General features: G+C 29.4%; 1 protein-coding gene across 1 annotated transcript in view; it reads left to right on the top strand.

The window, feature by feature from the left end:
- The first annotated feature begins 7,790 nt into the window (after nt 1-7,790).
- The window catches only part of LOC107448552 (plexin domain-containing protein 2), a 46,705-nt gene continuing 27,107 nt past the window's right edge, over nt 7,791-27,388 (top strand). The window contains exons 1-3 of the mRNA XM_016063794.4: nt 7,791-8,001; nt 13,404-13,549; nt 23,666-23,806. Of these exons, the coding sequence (XP_015919280.3) occupies nt 7,932-8,001; nt 13,404-13,549; nt 23,666-23,806 (357 nt within the window). The 5' untranslated portion in view covers nt 7,791-7,931. The remainder of the gene's footprint in view (nt 8,002-13,403; nt 13,550-23,665; nt 23,807-27,388) is intronic.

Below are 27,388 nucleotides of genomic sequence, written 5' to 3' on the forward strand. Positions count from 1 at the left end.
CTTAACTCGCGCCCGGGGCACAATACCCTTTTAGCGCCCCCCCCCCCCAGTCGAAAACCATATAATATTATATGTAAAATATACTCGCAAATAAATAAATAAGTAAAGTAAAATAAATAAAGTCATAGACTCAAGCTAGGCTTTAAATTTGAGACAAAAAATGTAGTTGAGAGAACAAGACTAGATTTTGAAATGTCATCTAGATCATCTACATTTTGATCATCTAGAATTGGTTCAAAAGATACCTATTATTTATTTTACATATTTATAAAGAAATATTTTAAAAACACGCAGTTTTGAAACAATAAAAAAGTAGATATTTATTATCTCCAAGGAGATACATATATTTAATAATCATATGATTATAATACATTAATAAAACTAATTACTATGTCTAAATTTTCCGTGCTTTTGATGAAGCAAATGTATCAATAATATCATCAAAATTGATCATTTAAAATTTTTCTCTTTCCACACTTAAAAATGCTAGGTTATTTAGGCGATCTGTCAAAATTAATTTTAATTTGCTGAATGAACGTTCGCAGCTAGCAATTGATACTGAGGTAGTCAGGAGTATTTGAAATGCCTCTCTCAGATTTGGAAAAACATCTTCTCCATTCGTCATTCGAGATTGATTATAAAAGTAAGAAATTGTAATGGAGTTTTAGGTTTAATTTTTTTCTACTGCGGAGTAACATTTTGCTGTCACATATTTTGATAAAAATTCTATTACATTGAAATCTGTATTATAAAATTCACCCAGATTTTTACAATTTTTTTTCAAGGTCGTTATCAACATTATCCTTGTTTAAAAAATTTCCAACGTCTAGTAGAAATCCAAATTTGAAATTAAGGTCACTTAATCGTTTACACATTTCTTGTTGGAGACGATCAAAAGTGCTTTTCATAACGCGAGAAATTTCACTTTCTGCGGAAAGACCACCATAGCCAATTCTCCAGGCACGTATTGTTGTATCCATATCCCATTTTTCACAAAGAGACTCTGCTTTTTCTATTGCCTCTTTACAGAGCTTGTCTCAAATTTCGGCTAGTTCAGTCGCTAATGATTCAAGATCATGGAACACGTCTCTAAAATTCATTCCAGGATCTTGTAATCTGAGCTGCACACGATCAATCCTTCTTAAGATTTCGTACCAGAAATGAACTAAAGTTGTAAAACTAAAGGTTAGTATATTTTGCAACAGAATTGTAGCTTCACTTCTGTTGTCCCTTGTAGTGGTAGTGTGCTCTGCTAATTTTTCTATTATATTCTATAGCCCATAGATGATAACGATAACCGCTTCTATTCTGGCGCTCCATCGCGTTTCAAATGTGTGACCTGACATCACGGCAGCATTATCGCAACATTGTGATCTGCAGTTTGTTAATGAAATTTCATCGTAATTTAATTTCTCTAAAATTGTATTTTCGATCGAGGCTGCATCTTTAGCATGCATTTCAATAAAACTCAAAAAAGATTCTTTGATGGAAACTTTTTTATTGATAAAATCAGCATCTACATATCTAGCGACTTCGGACATTTGTTCTCGATGACAGATATCAGGAGTTGAATCAAACAAAAGTCCATAATATTTATTTCTTTTGATATCGTTTATTAGTTGATTTCGAACTGCAGATGCCAGAAGATGAATGAATTCATTTTGAATCTGTGATGACAAATATGAGAACAACAAATTTTTCTGTTAACAAATTTTTTCATACTCTATTCACTTAATAATAGAATCGTCGACAAGGACGTGAATTAAATATTGAAATATATTTAATATGAATTTAATATAATATTTAATATGAATTAAATATTAAATATTATAAATAATATTTATGAATTAACATTTATTATATTACACTGGCTCTAATTTAAAATATATTTTCCAGAAATCAATTATAATAAAAAAAAATTATCCAGCAATTTTTTTGTTTTGCGGACCATTTGGCGCCCCTTTGTGAGTAGCGCCCGGGGCATGATGCCCCCCCTTGCCCACCCCTCGCTACGCCACTGGGCTGGATCAAAATTCCTTACAAAAATAAAGTGCTTATTAATTAGTTTTTTTTTTTAATTACGGAGAATTTCTTTATATAAAAACATCGATTTTATATAAAAGGATCTTCAAAAATTCTGTAAAATATGGAAATAGGGCTCTTAGTACTTTGAAGAAAGGTCCAATAAATTTTGACCCTGACGGACGCTGGACTAAGTATAATTTTTATAACTGTAATGACCAATAAATAAGGATAGCTTAAGAACAAGAGAACATTAGAGAATTAACATAACCAAACAACAGTAAAACAAACAAAAAACCTGTCGACACAGACAACGTGAATTAATCAACAAAACAACACGCCAACATGGTTGGTCCTTATTGACAAGAAAAGTGCAATTAAGAGTTCGTGCGTTAGAAAATAGAACTAATTTCCATACAATCGAGATACCTGGTCTTATCCCTATCTCCCCTGTTTTTAATTGTAAAGTTTTTTGAATAATTTCGAACTTGCACAATGCAAATTTTGAACAATGTCAGCTAAATAGTGTATAAGCTATAAAACCTATTTAAAATAATTTTTTCAAAATTTTTTTTAGTTTTTGATAACTATTCGACGGATATCGTTCAAACTTTAAATTTTTTTTTCTTTCTAAATTTAAAATTATTTAGTTCAAAGTATTAGAGGGATCGGAAAGTTATGGCGTTTCCGTGAATTTGATATTTATTATCAAGATTTTAATCAATAATGTATTCACCCTCGTTAGCAACTATCTTTCAATGCCGGATCGAAAATGAATCGAAAAAAATAAATTGGTTTTTAAAACTAACAAATATTTAATACGCCGAAACATTACTTTCCGGTCCCCCTAATAATTTAAAAATTGTATACTTTCACCAATCAAAATCTATCGATTAACTAAATAATTATAAAAATTTCTTTTCCTATCGAAGTATATTTAGAGAAAAAAAAGATTAATAATTGTACCAAAATGTTTTTTTTTTTTTTTTTTTTTTTTCCTGCTTAATAGTTTCAGTGCCTTTGACTAGTCCCTCTTCAACTGATATTTTTGAAGATGAAAAAACTGAATCTGTCGAAAAAATAAAATATATGTTTGCTCAGATAGGATGCGTTTTTGTATCTAATTTCGTAACTTCCGTAGAGTTTCGCACGTTATATATTTTACAATAAATGCTTTGTAAGTAGAATGACCAAACAGTTATTATTTACTAAGTCAGACTCACATATCGATCGTTTTCAGAGCTTCGAAATTTATACTTTTGAGGAGAAGTGACACGTAATTGGTGCAGCTGTCGGCCTTCATCAAAACACAACGGATTCACTCATTTCGAATAAAGTGGAGGGTTACTAAACAAACAGCTGGAATTCCACACTTTTGCGCGAGATTTAATTTGAAACTATCACTTATTTAACATTATTTAATTAAAATTGTGAAAAAGAGAGAGTATCAAATTAATTAATGAAAGAATTCAATTTCTGGAGTCATTTTAAGATAATTTGTCGATTGCAACTAAAATTATAAAATTTATATCTGGGTATGCTTAAAAAAAATAACCAGTTTCCCAAGTTGTTGCAGCTGGGTCGGACTGGAAGTATGAGGCGCAGAGAGGCACTTGATTAATTTTGAAAAGAGGTGCTTCCTAAAAAAAATACATATCACATTCTATATAAGTATATGTATAGAATGTCATATTCTGGGTATTTATAGATATGTAATTTTCTAGAAAATTGAATTTGTTATAACAACTACAGATTTATCTGAATTCATTCGCTTCAAAAATATATAAATGTCATGTAACATTCGACATGCTTCATATACTTCTAAAACAGACACCCATTTTCAAGATTTATCAAACTTAGAATGAAAAAAAAAAAAAAACTTTAAATATAACTTAAACTCTTAAAAGTTTTAAATATAGCTCAGCTCAAGTTTTAAGTTAAATTAACTTTAAGTTTTAAATAAAACTTAAAAGTCTTAAATACAGAATCATATAGTTGATACGTAACATCATAAATAAAATATATAACAAGGAGAAGCAAGTTGTACGTACAAATATCACTTTGCATTAACGGTCCCGCAGTCGACTGATCGTAAGGACACGGTTCCCAGTTGAATACCGAAGTCAAGCATTACTGGCTGCGGTCAGTAAGGCGGGTGGGTGACCACTTTGATCAGCCTGTGTAAGGACCGAGGGTGCGCGGTATCGGCCCCCGTTAAATTATTCTAACGTAAAGTCCTCAACTTCGCCCGCAGGTCGTCGGGATACCAAAGCAGGGGAGCCACCCTCCTTGCAGAGGATCGAAAACTGCGATGGCATATGTCTTCGGATCATTCTCAGGGATGTTTCCCTGGCCGTCGCCAATAGCCCATTGTGCAGCTCTAGTGCCACATAAATAAAGTACATGCCCACTTTGCATTAACACTCCGATATCACCTTTGAGTAGAAAACGAAAGTGACCGCTCTGAAACTTAAAATTTTTATATCCTGATAATTCACATTATTTGTATAATACATTATTTCTACATCATGAAAATATTCAACTATGTATTTCTTGATCAAAAACTTCTTTCGCTTGTCGCTTCTTCCGGTCGGACTTTGGTAAAATCTTAAAATCTCATTTGGATGAATATGGACTTATGTACAGATTAGAGTAGCTTTTTTTCTTCTTTTCTCCTTCTATATTTTGTAACAAAATATTGAAAAAAAAAAGAAAGAAAGAAAGAAAAATAAAGAAAAAAAGAAAGAAAAATAAAGAAGAGAATTTCCGAGACTTATGGTTCCAGTCCCGGGTGATTTCATGCTTTTCAACGTCCCTAAAGCACCAAAATTGATATTACTATATACTTATACATATATATTAAGAAAACTAGAAAAGAATACAGAAAAATAAAAAAGTAAAAGAAAAAAAAACAATAAAATATTTAAAAGGGTTTTTAACAACAAAAAAAGACTAAAAATCATTAACAATTTTAACAAATAATAATTATAATTAAAAATAATTTACAATGAAAATATATCCTTTTTTTTTACCCACACGAAATATAAATTTTTGCGGATATAATCATGTGGATCCTATGAAATCAACCCTTTTTTGAAATTATATACTTTTCTGAAAGTTTGGATTTCAAAACCAGATAGTTTCCTTTGTTTCCCTTTAAATTTTTATTTGATGAAGGATGACAAAAAAAAAAAAAAAAAAAAAAAAAGCAGTTCTTATAAAAGTAACGCTTTTTTCTTCGGAAAAAACTGAATTTTTTGTTTAGGTAAGTGAAAAATTTTCATTTTCGAAAATTCAATATCTAAATTATCCTATTGAGTATCCTAATTTAGTATAAATGTCTAATTGATGACATTTTAAAATTTTTATGTTATGAAAAAACGTGGGTAAAAGTATTTGGTATAGATAAGCATGGGCGTTGCGACCGCGGAGGGTCCGAGGGACCGGAACTTCTCAATATTTGGGGAGTCAGAACCCAATATTTGACGAAAAAAATTTCTGTTTTATTTTCTATAAAAAATAAAATATTTTCTTTTGGCATAAAAATTATTTTATAAAAAATTCATTACATGAAAAATTTTTTTTTTCAAAAGGTAATACAGAAATAAAAAAAATACGAACTGCATAAAAAATAACAAAATAAGTACTTACATAAATAATATTATAATATTATTGTTATTGCTTTCTCAAAAAAAAAAAAAAAAGGAGAAAAAAAAGCTTCTTTTGTCTAAAGAATATTGAATGCAAAGAATCCTTTTGCTTACTAAAAAAATAGCCGCTTATTTACTGTACACTATGAGAAATATTGCCTCATCATTTGAACACTTTTCAGAAGCATAAGATATCTACAATATAATTTCCAATTTCTAAGCATAAATTGTCACTAGAAATGTACAGTCTTGCATTGAGGTTCTTTGCGTCACTCCAGCCATTTAATTTCCTTAGTTTATGTTCACCCTTTTCCGAAAACGGTCAAGCATATTAGTAGTCAGTCATAGAGCTTTTGCACTAGTATATGTGCATTTTTTAATATTTCTCAAGAAATACTTAAAGTTGAAGTTTTAAATTTTATGAAGTCTTAATAAAGTTTTAAATTTTATTGAAAAATAAAATTTTAAATTTTATTTTACAACAAAATGTAAAACTTTTAGAAGTGTGAGATGCAGCAAATTAAAAACGGAAAATAGTGTTTTTAAGCACCCTATGTGAAAAAACGTAGCAAAATATTTGTAACAATTATTTTGTTTAATAATTGCACGATGTTTCGTAATCCTAGCTTAAAAATTTATGGAGATATGTAAATTTTTATAAAAAACTAATTTTTTGTCTTACGTTTTCTTTTTTCTTTTTTTTTTTTTTTTGCTATAACTTTAAAAATATTCAGAAACAAAATTCTTAGAGCAATTTAAAATTAATAAAAAATTTTTTGAGCTTTCTTTTAATTCATTTTGAGCTTTATTTGAAAAAGTACGAAAACTACTTAGAAAATTGCTTGAATTTTTTTTTTTTAAATTTTAAAAGAACTTTTGAAATAAATTTGCTATTTTTGTAGTTTTTCTTCTTCGCTATTATAAATCAAAGTTTTTAAAAAAGTTCCCTGTTTTTCCTTTTTATTCCTTTTCTTGTTGTTTCCGTTGTATTTTTCTCTTAATATACATATTGTATTTATTTGTGTTCCACCACTTTTTGAATTTTTTTTTTAAATCTTACGTGTAACAAAAACTAAATTAATTTAGTTTAAAGAAATCTTAACAGAATCAAGTTTAGATGATTTTTCTCAACTTATGAATACACCAACTTACGGATATGTAAGAGATAAGTTATAAGCATTGTATTATAAAAGCGCAAATTTTTAAAATTTTTGTGTTTGTAACATGATTAAATAAAGATTAAAATATGTTCAATAAGATTAAATTTTTTTATGTAAGTTAAGTATATCACAATCGTTGCACAATTCCTTAAATAATTCTTTTTTTTTTTTACTGGCTTCTACAGTATTGTTCCCCCTTATTATGAAACTGATTAAAATGAAAATGAAGTAAAATTCAGTGTTTTAATTATCACCAACTCTCTCCTGTAGTGTCTTATGAAATGAAATTAGATTTAAATGCGAAAACACTTATATCTACCTTTTATAAAAAAAAGTCATATCAATCTTATGGCGTCAAATGCTGTGGAACAGCATTAATAAAAATATTCCACAATAATATAGAAAGAATAATATGATATAGATAGAATTAAGATAAAACCTTAAATTTTAATGATAACATATTTTCTCACTTTCCGTAAAATGCTTTATCTTTGAGCTTCATTTTAAAATTATTTGTTTACTAGTAATAGTTTTATAGCGCCTCCAATATGTTACTTGATGAAAAATATTCCATTCTTTGAAATAAAAACCTACACAATAGAATATCGGCTTGCGTTATTGAAATGTTCTTGAAATCTGCTAAACAATTGCGCAATAAAAATAGAATCGATTGCCTGGAAAAAAATAATAAAACAATCCAATTGTTTTGCACCCAAATTGAAGGCCCTTTAGTTTGCAACTTTTTTCTCCAAGCTATTTATTTCCCTAAAAAATGTGAATTTTTTAATGACTATTCTTAGAAAACAGCGGAAGAAATCAATTTAGAAATACACAGTTTGTTTCTCAAGTCTTTTTTTTTCTTTCTTTAGTGTGATTCATTGAAAGAAAATATTTGATTAGGATCGACGATCCAACAGAACTCGAAACTTAGCCACCGGAAATGTCGTATCTAGGTCTTGAACAATATCCGGGTTAATTGTGGAGTATGCGATGCGTGCGCTGCTGTCGGTAGTTTTGGATCAGTGGTGTTGTGCATCTTGTCCACAAGTGGATTATTAATTTCCCACAAGTGCCTTATTAGTTTAGATAAGTTTATTAAATGATGCATTTGGAGTTATGGAAATTAGTTTTATTAATTATGTGTGTATGTCAAGTTCGTGGAAATGAATGTAAGTATTTATAAGTGGATATATAACTTTTTTGCATCGCAAACCTTGTTGTGTTCATTTTAAATTGATTTGAATTAGTAGATCTAGGTAAACAAATCAGCAGCTGATTTCAGTGATGCTTCACAAAAAAAAGCGTGGTATGTAAGGGTGTTTCGTGTTAACAATGAGCGAAGGCTACATTGGTTAAACCATGTTTTCGTAATATTTTCTGTATTTAACAAAGTATTTTTATTATTATTGTCATATACGATTTTTTTAGAAAATTGCTGAAACAATTTTCTTAGTGCGTGTGAAGTAAACATCAATATTTTGGTTAAAAGAAATGTAAATATTTCATTCTTAATTGTAGGAGGTTTCGCTTAAATTGCATAATTTAAAACTGAAAGTGATTTTTTTTTAGAAAATGTCTTTAAGGGAATTAAAGAATTTTTTTGTTCCCAATTTTTTTTATGCAATCCAAGCTACCAAATCTCAAATGCAAATTATATACAATCAAGCCACTTAATAATCATGTATTTAAACTTATTTGAAGGGAATTTAAGGGCTTATTTTTTTAAAATAATATTAAGATTTTGTAAAATTAAAATGCTGATATCTTATTATTAAGAATAGTTTGTAAAATTTGAAGTAATTTTTTAAATTACAGCCAGTTGGTGAAAAGTAGGGATAAAGACATCTGTTTTCTCCTTTTAAACTAAGAAAATTATTTTTTTCAGAGACATATATTAAGATTGTGACAAGCATTTTTTTTTTTTTTTCAGTTTGCGAACAGGTTGAATTCTTCTACTAATTTACTTGCTAGTGTAGAAACTGGAGAAGTCATTATCATTTTTGAAACCTTCTTCGCACTTACTTTTTTCCCCTCTTTTTCACAAATCTCATTTTTATAATTCCATTCGACTTTTGCACCTGTGTTCATTGCATTAAAAGGAACATTCTTTCTGTGACAAGATGGACATTCTTTATACATGCAGTCTTTTGAATCAGGGCTGCATATTGTTGGGGGCAGTTATTTTAAATTTTACATTAATTTGCAATTTGCATAAACATGTATTTCATGCGTCAATTGGAGATGGCAAAGCATAGAAAGATGGTTTGCAGCAAAAGAAGCATAGGAGCAATTTCCACTTTCAGGGAACTTTTCATGTAAATTTTTCGTCGTATCTAATAGGTTTCTTTTCTGAATACTTTGTTACAGTTTCCTTCTTTCGTGCAGTTGCTCTACTGATGTCATCTCTTGTATAAAAACCTTGAAAACTTTTATTTTTGATTAAATATATAGTTGTTGTTGCTGAATGGCTTTGAGAATTCCGGAATTCAAACCTAAAGCTTCTGAGGGGCCGTTCTAAAAGTACATACACAAAAATGGAGACATTTTAACCCCCTCCCCCTTCGTACATAAGGGCTTACACACCCCCTTGGAGTACGTACATTTTATTAGTCTACCCCACTTTTCATAAAAATTAAAATAATTAAAAATTAAATATTTATTTAAAATAATTTATTCATTTAAGTTATTTAAACAATAACACCCAACTTTATCTTTGAATCAATAAATAAAACAATCTAAGTCAAATTTAAATTTTGCGTATGCTTATAATGTACGTGCTTTGTATAATACCTCCCCCCCATCGTTCAAAACCGTACAAAATAGCAAATCCTCTCCCCCCCCCTTTGGGATGTACATACTTTTTGAACGGTCCCTGAAGCAATTTTTCTCATCTACTCTGTTCTTTTTTATCACCTGATTTGCCACAATATTCTTTAACATTATTTTCTTGTTTTTTTTCTTGTAAACTTTTATACTGTGATGACATACAATGTGTTCGAGCATTGTATTTAAAAAATTGGAAAGAAACCTTTACTATTTCAGGTTTATTAATACCAGGAAAATTTTTCTCATAAATTTTTTAGTTCTGCAGCGTTTAGTTAAATTACAATCCTAGTATCTATTTGTAATCTTTGCTCTATTTACCCCTTTTCTTAATTTTTCTACCCTTTGCTGAATTCTTTTACATTCCATTTTAAGATTTATGATCTCCTTATAAAGTTTTGTTCTATCTCGCCTCAGTTTTTTCCTTCCACTGCCAGTTGACTCTTTTTTTTTTTAGTTTTTTTTTAACATTTGATGTTAAAAGAGGTGAACTGTTTTGCTTCATGCACTGTTTTTGTTCTGCTTTCTTTGCACGCCACTTTTTCCTTGCTAATCTGTTTTCTTGCAGACATCACTTGCCAATCTTTTTGTTTTATAATATCTATCACAAGCCTTTTTCTTACATTCTTCTCTATTTTTATCCAGTTTTCTTCTTTCTCTATAACGGCATATCTCCGCAGCTATTAATGGCATTATCTAAAAAAAAGAACACAAAATTAAGAATAATCTCTCAAATATAGGAATAAAATTATTTATGGAAGGATTGCTATATAAAAACTTTATAATCTTTTAAAGTAACACAACCAATTATTAGTTTAAAAATTCTGTATTAATTTGAAAAAAAAAAAATAGTTTCTTATGTTTCTTTTTTATGGTGTAAGTTATAATTATGCACAAAATTTATTGCCCAAGTCTTGACCACTTAATAGCACGAAAAAGGAATTGAAGTCTCCTGTGTTACTTTGTTGTCCCTTCAAAAACATGGCAACACAGGGGACAAACTGAAATTTAAATTCTCTAACAAGTTAATGTTAGTTCAGAAACATTACAAAGTTACGTGTAATTTTTCTTTTAAGTATTGTTTATAATTTAAATTTAAAAATAAAGAAAACTAAAATTATTATTATTTATAGTAAAAATCTAGGGTAACATAGGAGACATACAGAAAATATCTCAAAAATCCTTATCGTCCAATTTATTCTTTAAATTTCGTTTCCTGAAATAATGGCTGCTTAAAAAGAACACTAAAAACATAAGAGTGCATGAGTGGCTACTGTTGTCAACTTTTTTGTAAGTATTTCTATTGTGAATTTCAAAAATAAAGTAGATGTAACACAGGAGACAAATTTCTGGGACATGTATAAATTTTTTTTGAAAGATATAAAAGTACTGAAAACTAATACAAAAAAAAAAACCCAGCAAGGAATGATATTTAGGAACACTGGAAGATAGTAAGGACCCTGAATTACGACTTAAAAATCATATTATATCAAAGGAATATAATGAGAAAAGCTAAAAAAGTTTGCTGGGACATAGCGTTTTTTAAGATACAGTTTTTTTATAACCCAATTAGAACAGAAAGAAAGCAAAGTGATTCAAATTTTCATAATCATATTAAAGAAGAAAAAAAAATCTGAAATCTATTATTTAATGTTTAAATTTTGTTTTGGTACAAAATTATAAGAAATATAACAAGTAAGAGTGGCAGATTCTAAAGGTGTGCTTTATTTTTGGAATCACACCTATTACTTAGTTGAAGCTGCTGATGAACTTAGTTCTAATATCATTATATACTGACAAAAACTGTTAATTTTTGTTTGAGGAACATCTTAAGATAGAAATTTAAGCTTTATAGAAATATATAGAAGTTTGAGGAAAAATTTTGAAATTCTATTATGAACTGTTTTCTGAGGTAGAGTAAGTGGGATATATGGTTATGGTTAGCTTGTCGACTAATATGATAGGGATATTTTTTTTTACATCTGTGTTAACTAAATTAAATATAAAATGTTTTATATTTAATAATAAAATAGCCTACACAGTAATTTTACGGGAATATTTCTGTATTGTGGTCTGCCATGCCAACTACAGTCGGCAAGACTCCAAATTGGTTTTAAATGAGAAAAAAAAAACAAACATGTAGAGGTTTGTTTAGGAGTAGCTACGAGTTATAACCTTGAGTTGGTCCCTTCTGTGACGTTTTTGCAGGTTCACACGGGCCACTGCCCGAAAGTTGCAAAGACTAGGTGATTATTCTTCCACAGATCACAGTATGGAAATCTTCTGAATTTTGACACTGAAACGTAATTTGTGGAGATATCGGTGTCGTGACCTGTGGCAGAATAATCATCAAGTCTTGATAACTTCCGGGCAGCAACCTGTGAAAAAACTAAAAAAAAAATCATAGAAAGTGACCAACTGAAAGGGTATAACTCGTAGTCAACCCGGGCTAGCATCTTATTATTCATTTTAATTTCTGAATATATATTTGATGTTTCACAAGTAAATGAAAACTGGAAATTAACAAATAGTAATTCAAGTTAGAGACAGGCAACTTTGAAACTGACAGCTTTTTGTTTATCAGGAAAAGTTTACATGCTACAAAAAAATTCCAATTTTCGTTTTCTTGATCATTCTGAAATATAAGTGTTATATGCTGACCAGGGAAGTTCAATATTATCATCATGAACTTTTAAAGCGACTGATGTCTTCCACATTTATGAAAACAAAACCAACTATCGTGGAGAAATCTAATTACATGTGGGATTTCAAGTACAAGAAAGATTTCCAGAAAACCTTTGTAGAAAAAAAAAACTTGTTACTCTAGAGGAGGGGTGTCCAAGTTCCTTAATAGTCGAGCCATTTTTCAAAATTTGAAATTTTTCTCGAGCCGCAATTAAATACGTATTTAAAAGGTATGCAAAAAAGGTATTAAAAATTTTTTTTTTGACAGAAATTATATTTATTGAAAACATATAAATAAAAGTACAAAATATGTGTATTGAATTTAAATATTAAAAATTTAACGCATTTATCTTACTTTTTTTAAAAATTCTTTAAAATTTGGTGAATAATTGGTGACAGCACTTTTCAATAATTCTTTGAGATGCTGGTTAGTTAATACTGATAGGTGTTTGGATTTCACGAATTTTAAACTGGAATAAAAGGAAAAAGAATGGAATAAATGAATGAGTAGAAACGTATGAAAACTGCCAATTGCGGAAGATCTGTGATATCTGTCGATTCGTCAAGGAACGATAATAACTTTTAAAAAATAAAATAGCACAAAAATGAAAAGGGAACTTGGGTACATTTATCGAAAAGCCACAAATAATCCTTCAAAGAGCTGCATGTGGCTCGCAAGCCGCAGGTTGGTCACCCCTGCTCTTGAGCATCAGATGCAATTCTTATAAACGCTCCGCCAACGAAGCATTCTCATTATGTTTATTGACTTACCTACATAAGATTTGCACCAATCAGATGAGAAAAACTAGTTTCAATTAAACCTTGTTTCTTCACTAAACTGATGCTAAAAGTAATTACTAGAAATTACTATCAACTACAAAAAGAGCAACAATGAATGTTTAGCTGTTTGTAGCATACTACTTCCCGCCATTGGCCTCAATCTATACTTTTCTAAATCCATACTAATATTTACATTTATTTATTACTAATGTTATTTATTTTTAATTAGTTATTCAGTTTAGATTTTCTTAAGTATTTTTAAAATACATTGTTTTATTTTCAGATAAACCTGAAAAACTTTCAGATTTTAAAGCTAAACTTGCAAAAACAGTAAAAGCTCCTCCTGCTTCTGCAGATCTTATATTTGAAAAGAATGTGTCTATATCTGAATTAGGAATAGATCTTCCACCAGGAATGGCAAATGATACAGTTAGTTATGATTTTGATTTTAAATTTTTTTTTTCTTTTTGAGTATAGCTTATGGTACCTCATGACATATGTTTAATATGTCATGAGCTATCATATGTTTTATATTTTTATCATATGTTTTATATGTTCATATATATGTTTTTGTTGTTTGAAATGAACATTTATTAAAAATCTGATGTAACAAGTGGCAGTATCCTAAATAGACTATAATAAACTTGAATATTGTACCTTCGTTAAAGACTGTTTAGAACAGGGGAAAAAACTGGAAAGTTAAAAAAATAATTAACATTTCTTTTTACTTTCATTTGATTTTTATTATGTTAGTTAATATTTTTTCTTCCACCATTTGCAATAGAGTAATAGCTAAGTAAGTATAATTTGGTAAAAATTTTTTGATTAAAATATATTTAACAGTAATTTTCCACTCTTATTTTTTCAATGATTCTTAGAGAATCTCTTCCCTTTAAAAACATTTTTATGCTATAATACTGTTGATTAATATTTGAAATTTTACAATGAATTTGCACAATGTAAAAGGTACATTTTGGATATGTAATACGATGCTAAGGATAGACATGTAACAAATCTGTACCAAAAACTTAAAACTTTTAACTGTTAATTTTTAACTTTTGTTTTATAAATGTGAAAACTTTTGAAGGTGATTTGTCATTTTAAAAAATTTTTCAAAATAAAAGCATTTTCTTAAAATAAGCTCGAAATACTTATTTTAAAGTTTAATTGTAAATTGTCTGTGTTTCGTCTTGCCCAACTTTGTATAATAATTTTAAAAAAAATACATTTAAAAAAAAAATAATGAATAAATAAAATTGTCAAATTACTACAACTCTGCTTTGATATTGTTACTTTTTTAATTTTTTGTGATTTTAAAATATTATTGATTTTTTCTTGTGTTTTTAAAATATTAGATAATCTCATTGGTTTAGTAGCAGTCTTGTTGTTTTGCATTGTTAATAATTTTGTAAAGGAAAATATCGTGAATGAATATATATGGTGTAAGTTAGATGAGTTAAATTTTTCAACCAATGTTTTAAGATTTAAATTATAAATCTCACAATATAATAAATCAATGGTTAAAACATTTATTTTAATATCAGTTTAAATTTTTCATTAGTAAATAAATTAATGATTACGAAAACCATTCCATTTGCTTTCGTTTTTAAAACGAATGTTTAAATAGATTAGCAGAACTGTAAAGGAATATCGTTAAAACCAACATTTCTTATTATTACATATTGTCTGCTGCATGATTTTGTTATTAATCTTTTCTAGAAACTTAACTTAATTAAACATGATCACCAGCATCTCTACTACTATAACATTTTTCGGAAAATGCTAAAAGATTATATGAATATATATATTTTTTTGCCTGATCATATTAAAAAAAGAATCTTAGTGAAAAAATCCTGACAAACAGCACATCACATTTTTTGTGAATTTTGTTCAATAGTTTCTATATATGCTGTCATGGAGAAATACTTATTTAACGAGAGAAAATATGACGATTTCATGTCACAAACAAGTTACGAAATTGGCAATAAATAAATAAATTTATACTTATAGTTGTAGATTTGTAAGAAATTTGGTTAATAGGTGAAATTTTTAAATTTGCTTATGAATGAAAAGGGAACTAATCTAGGCTTCTAGAGCAGTGTTCATTTTATCATATTTATAAGCCTTGTGACATTTTGAAGAACTTTAGAATCATAAAGATCACTATATACTATTAGGCATGAGATATCTAATAGTGTATCTTAAGTCAAAAACCCTTACGTATTTTTTTAAAAAATAATAATGTATAAGTTCCTGTATTGTTCCTAACACTTCATATAGATTTAAAACGACTTGTCAGATTACCTTTAAAAGCAGTCGTCTGGAGAAGCGTACTGCAAGTAGCAAGACTACTGTAGTTTCTATTTTTATGTAGTTTGTAGCGTGCACTACTTTTTACTACACTAGTAAGTATATAGTGTAAAAAGTAGTGCAATGAAAAAAAAAAAAAAACAGTAGTTAGTCGTAATTCCTCACAACTACTTTTAACGTTTGTTTAGTAAAAAAAATATATTTCAATTTTCTGCATGGGATAGGTACAAATCTTTTTGGGTCTGTCAATAGACTCAATGAGATTGCCCTTGTGGCCAATCGTTATTAATAAAAATTTGGCCGGTTGCTCTAAAAGCAGCAAGTTTCGTCTTTAATCCAGACTTAATAATGACTAATATATAGACTAGCCATTCTAAATGATAGCTAATTTATTACATTGGTCATACCTTCAAGTGCAAATGTACATTTGTGAAACTTCAAAGGAATACTTGATGTTAGTTCAATTAAAAAGAACATATGTCCTCTGTAATTTTTTATTTAGTTTATTTTTGTTAATGGCGAAGTGGGTGAAAGATGGTCTAGTTGGAACTTGGCTAGGGAGGGAGGACAAGACTTAAATCCTTATGCAGCAGACTGGCGTAAAAAGAATCTTGATGATATAATGCTCTTTTAGAAATAGAAGAGCATTATACATTTATCAAAATTGCAAATATGAGATAATTTAATAACGTTACTGAAATTAATAATTCATTGTTGAGAAGTTGAAGGTTAAAAGAGCAAATTCGTAACGAATGCTGTAGAGTAACAAATTGGCTTCTGTTAACGTGAATAATTATTTCTTAATTCCTCATCTTTAAATTGGCTAATTTTTGTTCAAAACAATTTAGAACATGGGTGTAAATTTAGTACTCTGACAAACTTTGCTCCCTAAAAGTAGTGAATCAGTATTTACATATCAAAAGTTAGTTAAAAAGAAAGTTGTAGTTAACTACATTTGTAATAAAGTAGTTGTAATTGAAGTTAACTACGATAAAAAATGTAATTGTGGTTTTTAAATATATTGTAATTATTTTTTTATTAAATCATTGTTTTCAAAAATATTAGTACCATTATTTTAGCTCGTAATTAGTTTTTGCATGTTTTATTATGTTCATATAATATCTTTTTTTGTTTTTATATTATAACATTAATTTGATTTTAATTTAGGAAATGGTAAAAAAGTAAGTTAACAATATCATCACTATTTTACATTTTTAATTTACTTTCAGTGCATTTTATGATCTTAAAAATTGAATTATGTTTACTTATTAATGACAATTATTTGCATCATCTTTTTCTATTCTAAAAATTTTCTGTTTTATATTTGTTTAAAAATAATTATCTAAAATATAGCAATATACCTACTTTAACACTTTTAGTACAATATGTACTTGCACTAGAATCTCGATCAAGGGTATATTTATGACACACAATCAGGACTGATCTCCTCCCCAAAAAATCATAAAGAAATTTACATATTTTTCCCTTTCTAAACCCTTGAAAGTAAGCAAACTTATTAAATCATATTAGATCTTTCTGTAGTGATTGTTGTTGTTAATTTACGTCCCACTGGAGCTTCTCAATGGGCTATTGGCGACTGTCTTGGAAACATCCCGGAGAATGATCAGAAGACATGCCATCACAATTTTGATCCTCTGCAGAGGGAATGGCACCCCTGTTTCGGTAGCCCGATGACCTGCGTGCGAAGTCGAGCACTCTTTCTGTAGTGAAAAGGTAGCTTTAGTAAACTATCCAAAGTTTATGTGTGCTAACTGGCAACGCCTTGAATGTTGATGTTTTCTGTTTATGCTTACTCCGTTTTGTAATTATCTCTTTATTGCTGATTAAAGCTTTTTATGGGATTATTTCAGTGTTCTTCTTACCACATTTTAATCAGCAATAAAACTATTTTCACACTCACTAATTGATTGACTAAGCAGAATGGAACTTTTGAAACCAGAACGCTTTGATGTCGATCCAACATGTACCGGTACTAAAAGCAGATGGGTACACTGGAAAAGAAGCTTCTCAAATTACGTGGTGCAAGTAAACTATTCAACTGACAACAAATTTGAGTTACTTTGTAATTATGTGACAGCTAACAATTTTCACTACATAACTGACTGTGAAACTTATTCAAAAGCTGTTGAAGTTTTGCACTCACTATTCATCACTACATGCAGTGAAATATTTGTAAAACACAGTTTAGCCTCTAGAACGGAGTAAAATGGTGAATCTATTACTGAATGCCTTCAGATCCTTAAATAATTGAGCAAAGACTAAATTTAAGGCTATAACCCCCGATAAGTATAAAGATGTATTTATAAATGATGCCTTCATACGAGGTTCGAAGAACTACATGAACGACAGTTGGAAAATACCACCATCATGTTAGAAAATGCTTTAGACTAAGAAAGATCACTAGAACTTTACTCTTTATTATACTTGACTGCAACAAATGCCCCTGCAGCTGCTCCTATTGAACAAATTCAGTTGCCGCATGGAGTTGCATATCAAACTCTTTTGCCTCAAGATGATAATTTCGAAGAAAATTTTCCAATTTTAGCCGTCTCTGTTCCAACTTTGCTCTAACTGTGTATATGATCATCACCCAAGAAGCATCTTATATTTTGTCTGATAAGCTAATTGCAGGAAATGCTATAAAAGAGGACATAATAATGACATGTGTAGATCTACAAAATCAACAGACCTTTCTCATTTAGTTTTCTGAATCAAAATTTTGTGGAACTATGCCAGTTTAGTGTGAAGCTTTACACAAGTCAGATGACTGTAGTCAATTCATCCTTAAATTCAGATGTCATGTCACTGGATATGGTACTATAACTCTCATAATGTAAAATCATGTATATAATATTAAAATTCTAATAATGAAAAATCATGTTGATATTCTAATAGGTCATGACCTTTTGAGTAACCGTTCTTCAGTAGAAATTTATTTTCTATTTTCAAGGTGATAGACTCCCTTTGATAATTTGTTTCAGGTTCCACTCAAGTTTCAGTTACATCTCTATCCTCTCGCTGTAAACCAGTAACTAGCACCACTAAATTAAGGTGACAAATGAATGTTAAGTCTTTCAATTCTGTAGAAGTAGGAGAAACTACTTATTGAAGGTGCGATTGAACCAAGCAGCTACCCATGGAGAACCCGTATTCATTGTAAAGAGAGACAATCATAAGCCGAGGATGGTTGTTGACTACTCTCAGACTATTGATAAATTTACATTACTTGATGCCAATCCCTTACCCAGGATGGATGAACTGATGCAGAAAGTTTCATTGTACAGAGTATTTTATTTAGCAATTTAGCACAATTGATTTGAAATGTGTCTACCTTCAGCTGCCTATTTTAGATTATGATAAACAGTACACAGCTTTTGAAGCAGAAGGTAAACTTTTCTAATTTAGAAGAATCCTTTTTGGTGTAACAAAGGTGTCCCAGTTTTGCAGAATTAATCAAGGGCAATCTTCCAATGAATCAATTGGCAGAATTAATCAAGGAAGAAAAACTTTGAAAAACCTTTCTATACCTTGATGATGTAACTGTGTGTGGTCTCAACCAGAAGCATGATAAAAACTTGGAAATATTTCTTACAATCGCAATATATGTATACACAGTACAAGTCCCATATCCGGATATCCGTTTACTGGAGAGTCTCTTTTCCAGACCCTTTTTAACAATCAAACAAAACTTCTTTCTTTTAAAAATTTTTTTTATGCATGCAACCTGTTCAAAAAAGTATGCAGGAATAAGAATCTTCCACTTTTATTCCTATTTTCACTACAACGTGAAAAAAACTTGAATATCACAGAAATTGCTGTATTTTCTATGTCACGTCTCGCAAAAAAGGATTATTACTACGAAGAATCACGCACTCAATTTTAGAGCTTGCAAAAATTTCACATTATTAAAAAATTGTGGATTTGAGATGAAATTGTCACGACTAAAACTGGTCATTATTTGATTATTTAAAAGCACGATTCAGATTTCTCGAATCGTAAAAAATATATTAAAATTGAAATCAAAATTTTAAAAACTATGTGGAAATCCCAAACTGCTAAAAATACAGTTGACAAAACCAAGCCAACAGTAAAATTGTGGCATAGCTATGCATCAAAAAGTAATTCTTCCAATGTATGATTCGAAATTTCTCGAGTGTGATAATGTATCATTAAAAAAACTATGAAAATCTGTAACAATAATTGACAAAAATGCCATCGTAAATGCACCTGGGATTGTGGGTAAATTGTCAATAATTGAGTGCGAAATGTGCCATTTGAAGTTTGCCGACCAAAATACTATTGTATTAAGAAATTGAGATTTAAGAACCAAGTGAAAATCCGTTTTAATAACCACCGAATTCACTCTGAAATAATCGCAAATCGAGTGGATTGAAACTTAAGTTCAAAATGAAGTAAGTGATTTGGAATTTACCAGTATGTTATGGTGGCATGTTAAAATATCGAGGTTTTAAAAAGGTATGTATGTGTATATATACAAAACCTTACTTTCTATCAAGAAAAATGTTCTTTTTTTGTGAAGTGTGTGAAAATTCTGGGATATTTAATTGAATATAGGTAATTAAACCAGACCTTGACAGAAATGCCGCCATGATAAACTTGCTTATCCCAGATGACTTGGCTTCTTTACAAAGAACCGTTGGCATGTTTGCACATTACTGCAAGTAAATTCCTAAATTCTAGGAGAAAATTTCACATAATCCGACGAAATTTTTTCCATTTTATGCCGATGTTGTCAAAGCTATAGATTAGATGAAGAACGATGTAACTGAAGCATCATTTTTGGCTGCCAAGAATGATTTACCATTCAGTGAAAGGACACTTCCTCAATATTTGCATCTAGGGTTACTTTGAGCGGAGTTGACCAGCCTTTAAACTTTTTCTCATGAACTTTGAGCGCTACTGAGAAAAACATTCATCAGTTTAAAAATACGAAATTAAAGATGTTACCTGATGGGCAGGCAGTTCGAGGCTCTCACAGACCAAAGATCTATACCATTTATGTTACTAGTGCCATTCCAGCAAAATAAAAAATGAAGAGATTTTTAGATGTAGGCTTGAGTTGGTAAACTATAAACGTGACATTATTTACCTCCTGGGAAATGGAAGTTCAACAGTAGTCACTATGTAAAGAATAACAGTTGAATAGCAGTTAAATCCATCCTGAAGTTAATTTAAAGGAACTGCATAAAGCATTTTGCCACCCTGATATAACCATAATGCATCATTGGACAAGAGTGAAAAACTTGCCCATTTTATTGGATGACATCAAACAAATGACAAATGCTTGACCATACTGTGATGAAGAAAAACCTTTGTTCTACAGTGAAAGAAAGCTGATAAAAGCAACTTTACCTTTTGAAAGGCTCAACATAAATTTCAAAGAACCTTCACCTTCTCATCCATGCACGGCCGGATTATCCTATAGGCACACTAGGCACGTGCCTAGGGCCTACGAAATTCAGGGGCCTACGAAAAACTTGGGAGAAAAAAATTTATTGACCAAAATAATTTAGCTTTAAAAACAACAAGTGTATTTTGCACAAAATTATGAAGATACAAATAAAAATATAATATTTTTCGGTAATAAATTATTTTGCAGAATCTTATGATCTAATATATTACTTTTTTGCGATTTTTGGATTCAACGAAATCTTGTATTATGCTGTCGAATTCCAAACTACGCAAAATGTCGTATTCAATAGACATAAGTGCGAGAGATGCCAAACGATCTTGATTCATTGTTGAACGCAAATAATTTTTTATAAACTTTAATCTGGAGAAAGATCTTTCTCCTTCTGCATTTGATCCAAGAATCGACAAATATATTCTTAATGCAATGTGAACGTTAGGAAAAGTATTCACAAGTTTATCTTTAATTTGAGCCTTCAACATTTCTTGTGCAGATTTATGCTCATACAAATTTGAAAATAGTAAAAATTCATCTACAAAGTTTTCCTCTAAATCGGAAGAGTAAATTTTCACCAAAAATGGTATTATCGATATCAACTGCAATATCGGCAGTATGTCGGTATTGCAGATAAAGTTAGATAAACAAATTCGTAAATTAAAACCCATATTAATAAAAATGTAAAAAAAAAATATGCAAGAAAATTTTAGCGGGGAAAGAGGGGAGGAATGGGGGGTGGGGCAAAAACGGCTATGCCTAGGGCCTACGAAAGGTATAATCCGGCTCTGTGCCTAGGGCCTACGAAAGGTATAATCCGGCCCTGCATCCATGCTCCTTGAATTGAAAAGGTTTCTTAACTCTGAGAATTGCTTCTTGCAGGACCACTGCTTATAACCCACAGGGAGGCCAGTGTGTGAGGTATAATGGAAAAATTTGGAAGACAATCCTTCTAGTCTCTAAACTTAAAGCATTTAAAATAGATTTAAACAGTGGGAGAAGATGCTTCAATAAGCTCTTCATTCCATTAGATCTTCATTCTGTATTGCAACAAATGAAACACCTCATGAGAAAAAGTTTTCTCACCCAAGAAGATTCTTGGACAGTCAGTCCCTGCCAACATGGTTAACTTAACCTGGCCCTGTTCTAATGAGAAACCATTTGCGCCTTAACAAGTATAACCTTATGGTGCAGGAAATAGAACTAATCTATGCTAACTCAAACTATGCTTACGTAAAATTTCTTGATGGTTGCTTGACAAGTGTGTCGATTAGACATTTGGCTCCTAGAGGAGACCCAATACTAAAAGTTGATTTTCAGCTATCTCATATTGACCCTGAATCAGTGTCTTTTAATACAGACTCTAAGTTATCTACAAATAAGTAGTCAACTAGAGATGAGGCCGATGAGTATCATTCGATCTAGACAACTATCTTCAGATCCAGATAAGCCCCCTATTTTACAGAGCAACCACCAGTCTACCTAAAGGATTATATAACAGTGAAAGACTTAAGTGGAGGGCGAATGTATTGGAAATGTAGATTTAGTAAATTGTATAAAGTTTATGTTATGCTAACTGGCAATACCTTGATTCTTGATGTTTTGTGATTATACTTACTTTGCTGTTGTAATTATCTTATTACAACAACAATGAATATTAAAATAACCCGAAACAGGGTTATTTCAATGTTCTTTTTACCACTGTTTCATTTTGTATTTTTTAAACATCAGTATTAAATCTTATATTTTTGTAATTATGAGGAAGATAATTGTGAAGGGTATAATGTTTGGTAAATTAAGGAACCTCATATTGCATCCTTGTGGCTTTAAAAGTGGACAGATAAGATAAATTGCTCATGGGCTATAATAGTTGCAAAACTCAAAAAATCAAGTTTTGAGATAAGTGAGTTTAAAGTTTTCATTGCTAAGCAAAAGGCATAAGAAATGCTTTCGTTTGCTTGTGGAACTATGCCAGTTTACCTTCAAGTTAATTACCTTCAAGTTGAATAATGAGTTGTGCAAGTATTGCTGCTGGAAGAATGTGTTTTTTCATATTTACCCCTGATCTTAGTCCAAAACATGTGTTTTTTTAGTTGTGCCACTATTGCAGCCTATGAGCTATATAACTGGTCAATAATCTGCTCTTTCTTATTGCAAAAATGACACTTTATAACCAAATGAGTTATGATTCCTATAACATTCAAAATTGTTTTAATGTTTTCTTAAATTTCTGACTATTTACCAAACTATTGTCAACCGGAACTACTTTGGTCATTGCGTGGTTACTTAGGCCCCACGCAAAATAAAAGTTGTTTATTTATGCATTGGACAAGCAAAACAAGGCATATAGATATTCTAGGTCTTAGAAAGTAGTTTGTTCTCTGTTTGGGGGTATTTTAATAGTTGTAGGTAATTTAAAACTTTTGATTTTGGCAACACTGGAGTTTTTGTTTGCCATCAAACTTTACATTGTAAACAAATCCAGTTACCAGATAAAAATAATTAATATAATTATTAAAATATTGCCTTTAATAACTTGTTACCATTGTGTAATAATTTTTTTTAAAACTTTTGATGGTAAATTTTAGCCTATAAAATCATAATAATAACCTATAAAATCAAGCTGATAGATAGGATATTCTTGATTTAAGAGTGGGCTGACATCAAAATAAAAATCAACTCTCCCAATCTAATAATGTGTATGCACACATATACTTACAAAATATTATTTTTGTTTAAATTTTATTTCTGTAAATAGTATTTGCATTTTACTTAATTCTTTTTGGCAGGTTGAATTTGACCATCATACTTACTACAACTCTACATTTTACTCTGATCCAGAGGTTGGTAAAAAGTTTTGGATCGACATCAATTCATATCCCCAGCCTATTGTTCACCACATGTTATCCGACTCTCATCGTCAAGCAACAGTAATTAATTTTCTTTTTTAAATTATTCTGAATATAATGTGTATCCAATATGTTATATTTTATGATTCTTTCTCATGCTCCTGCTCATTTAAGACATTTTTTGAAAAAAAAAAAAAAAAATTCAAAATATACTCAAATGTTTTTTTTTAAAGTGAAAAATCTTCAAAATATTTTGTGAAAATTCTTAAAAAAATGAAATGTTCTGCAATATTTTAATGGATGCATGCTACATGGTGGTCAGCAAAATCCATGGTCTCTGATCTGGAAAAATCTGGGAATTAGTTCACTCGTTTATATTTATTTATGCTAAAAAATGCAATTGCTCATATATGAATTAAAATTTTTAAGTAGACTTATAATATGTGTACTATCTAGAGGTTACTCAAGGAACAAGTATGAAGAGGTGCTCAATTATTCTTCAGTTAAAAATGCATATGTTATTCCATCAGAAATAGTTTTCTCCTTTATCAAAAGATTACACCTTTTTTTTTTTTTTTGAAAAAAAATCATAATATTATCAAATTGGAATGCTCGTCTTCCCGTCAAAGAAAGTTTAAAAAAAATTTAAAAAAATTTAAATTATGTATTCTATTATGTTAAATTTTATTTGCTAGTTTATATTATTGCATACACTGCTTTCTTCAAAATTGTCTGATCCCTAAGGAATGACAAAACTGCTGAGCAATTCCCTTAATTGCTGTGTAGCATATTTACATTATAACAAAATTTATAAAACTGCATTTTAAATTTTTTAAAATTTTTAATAACTTAAAATGTACTTTAAAGTCGATAAGTGATTTAGCGCTGACGTCCTTTTTATTTGACTTGGATTCAAATACCCATATTAATTAGTAATGCATGTTAATTAGTAAGGACAGCACTAACAGCAATTCCGACATAGAATATCCTAAGTGGTCGAAGGACATGTCGTGGATGAGAGTAATCTTGACGTTGCACTAACCGTGGAATATTTTAGTGTTTTTTTTCTATAAATTTAAATAAAATGCGAGCTTGTTTCAATTCTGATCTCCTCCAGCTTAAAGCTTGACTAGGGAGTTTCCTTGTGCTCTAAGTTCGGTACGAGCAAAAATGTTAAAATACAGGTTCGAGAATTAAATTCAACTAATTATCTGTTTGATTTAAAATCAGAAGTAAAAGAAAGTCTTGTAATAGCTTTCATTTTATTTATTTATTTTACAGGAATTTTGTATAAAATGAAGAAAGTTATTCTGTTTTGTATGAAATGATAAAGAAAAAATACGCTTGCATAATCACATACAATTAACTTGTCTTAGTTTTTAAATGCAGATTGCAAAGTTTATTCCCCCGTTTTCTTTTTTATTAGCAAGCTGACGATTAATACTTATTCTACTTATAATATATTTTAAAACTATAAAAATGTACTAAAATAAAAATACTCGATTAAACTGAAAGTAAAAAAAAAAAGCAAAATATTCAAGGTTGTAATTTTTTCCCCCTTAATTTTTAATACATATACAGTTGGTTTCGTACAATTTTAATGCACTTTTCATTGTCGCAAATATTTATTCAAGTCCAAATTTCATTTCGTCTTTTTAAAATTTTTCGATACAGTAAAAGCTTGATATAACGAGAGGCATATTGCAAAATGTCTGATATTACGTTGCTGTCAAAATGTTAATATTTAGCGTACTAAAATTGTTTGTTTTTAAAGAGTTATCTTTCGGCTATAGTGACAAAAATTATTTTGAGGGAAAGGCATTTTTCTGTTAGTTAAATTAACTAAGTTTTACGAAAAAGGACAAAAAGGGAGACATTTTTATTTATGTATGATATCAATATAGAATTTGAAAATCATTTACTTCACCTTATTTTCCTCTTCCAATCTTATTCCTTTATTTTATTACAGCAAAAATATGTGCATAACTAATTTATAAGTTTTCTTCGTGTTTAAAAAAGAAAAAATCTTTTACTCTTGCTTGCTTCAAATGGATGTGCCTTTTGTTGGCTGCATGCCCTTTTATTTCCCTTTTTGACAGCTAACTATTATAATCAACATTCAATTTTATAAATGGTGTCAAAAAATATTGTGCATAAGTATTTTTTTATTGTTATTTTGATATTAATATGTGTGGTTGTTTAGAGTGGCAATCTTTCTATAATAACAATTCCCTCTGCTATTGCCGATTCTAGTTGTGTGTTAATGTATAGTTATTGTATTTATGTGTTAAAAGATAGCTAAAGTTGGTAATTTTAAATTTCATGTTTTTAAAAATTTGAAAAGAAAACCTTTAAAATTATTTTGATAAGCCTGTTTGTTCTGTTTATTTTAACACTTGGAACATCATTTTCCTGGATTCAACAACTACGATTTGATTAGTCCGTTGTTTTGCAGGGAGTTTTCAGTATAAAAATAAGAGTTTGACATTAAATTATCTATTTTAAAAAGCTTTTCATTTTGATTTTTAAAAAAATTCTAAGAAATATAAGGCCTTTGTTCTTTCTGTGCTTTTTCTTCTTCATTGCGCTAGTTAAGTCGTCATTTTGCTCCAAAAAATTATTCTTCAAGGTGCACAATTCTCTAGATACAGATAAAAGTGTTCAGCATAAATGACTTTTCTTATTTTCATTTGCGAAGAAAAGCGTCAAGAAACAAACCACAAATCTTGTATTTCAGCAGAGTATTTGTTATTTTACATTAAAAGTTAATTATAATGTCCAGAAAGAAGTTACAAACAAATGAATATGTTTTAGTTGAAGTTAGTTTTTTAGTCAAAGCTGAACTTGATTTTTTTGTATTTCATTATTAGGTTATTTGCTTGAATTAATATATTAAATGCATATTTTATGCTATGTATCTGCACAAAACATTAAACTTATGTATTGTTGTTTTCAATGTTAGGTGCTTTTCTTTTTTATATGCTCTAGCATTGATTATATGTATTTGTTGTGTTATTTCAAATACAAAAACTTTTCTATTATTTTTAGTAGTGCTAAAATAGGAAATATTTGTGGGTGCCAAAAATAACATGATGTAGTGAAGCATCAATGTTAGAGAACTTGTGATTCAACCTGTGATTCCAATTTTTTTGTTAAACCTTCCCATTTTTCTTAATATTTTCTGAAAAATTCAGCTGCTGTCCCTGCCTTAAACTTAAAAAAAAAAGGTCTAAAAAAATAACTGAAATTTTTTTTGAAAAAGGACCCTTCTTGAAAATCCAAACTACTTAAACAAAACTTTTGAAAACTTCGTAGTTCTGAAAATAATCCTTTCACTAAGTCCTGTTTTCTTTAAAAAAATATATATGTGATTATAAGTTATGATCATTATTCCAAGTTATTTCCATTCTAATGACTCAAACGTTAATTTTCATACTTAAAATAATTATCATTTTCTAAAAAATTTTTTAAAATTTATTTGAAAAAAATTAATTTAAATTTAAGGTGTTGGAATGGTTTCTAGCCTATTAATACATAATGCACAGCTTAAAAAATACATGGTTCCTTGGAAAGCATGAAAGATTCATTTAACTCTTTAGCCCACTATAAGTTGATTTAGATAAAATGAAAAACTTTTTACAAGCATTAAATCACAATTAAAAT

This window comes from Parasteatoda tepidariorum, chromosome 3 (assembly GCF_982258835.1).
Source record: "Parasteatoda tepidariorum strain Cologne lab strain chromosome 3, Ptep-v5.0, whole genome shotgun sequence".
NCBI classification, from domain to species: domain Eukaryota; kingdom Metazoa; phylum Arthropoda; class Arachnida; order Araneae; family Theridiidae; genus Parasteatoda; species Parasteatoda tepidariorum.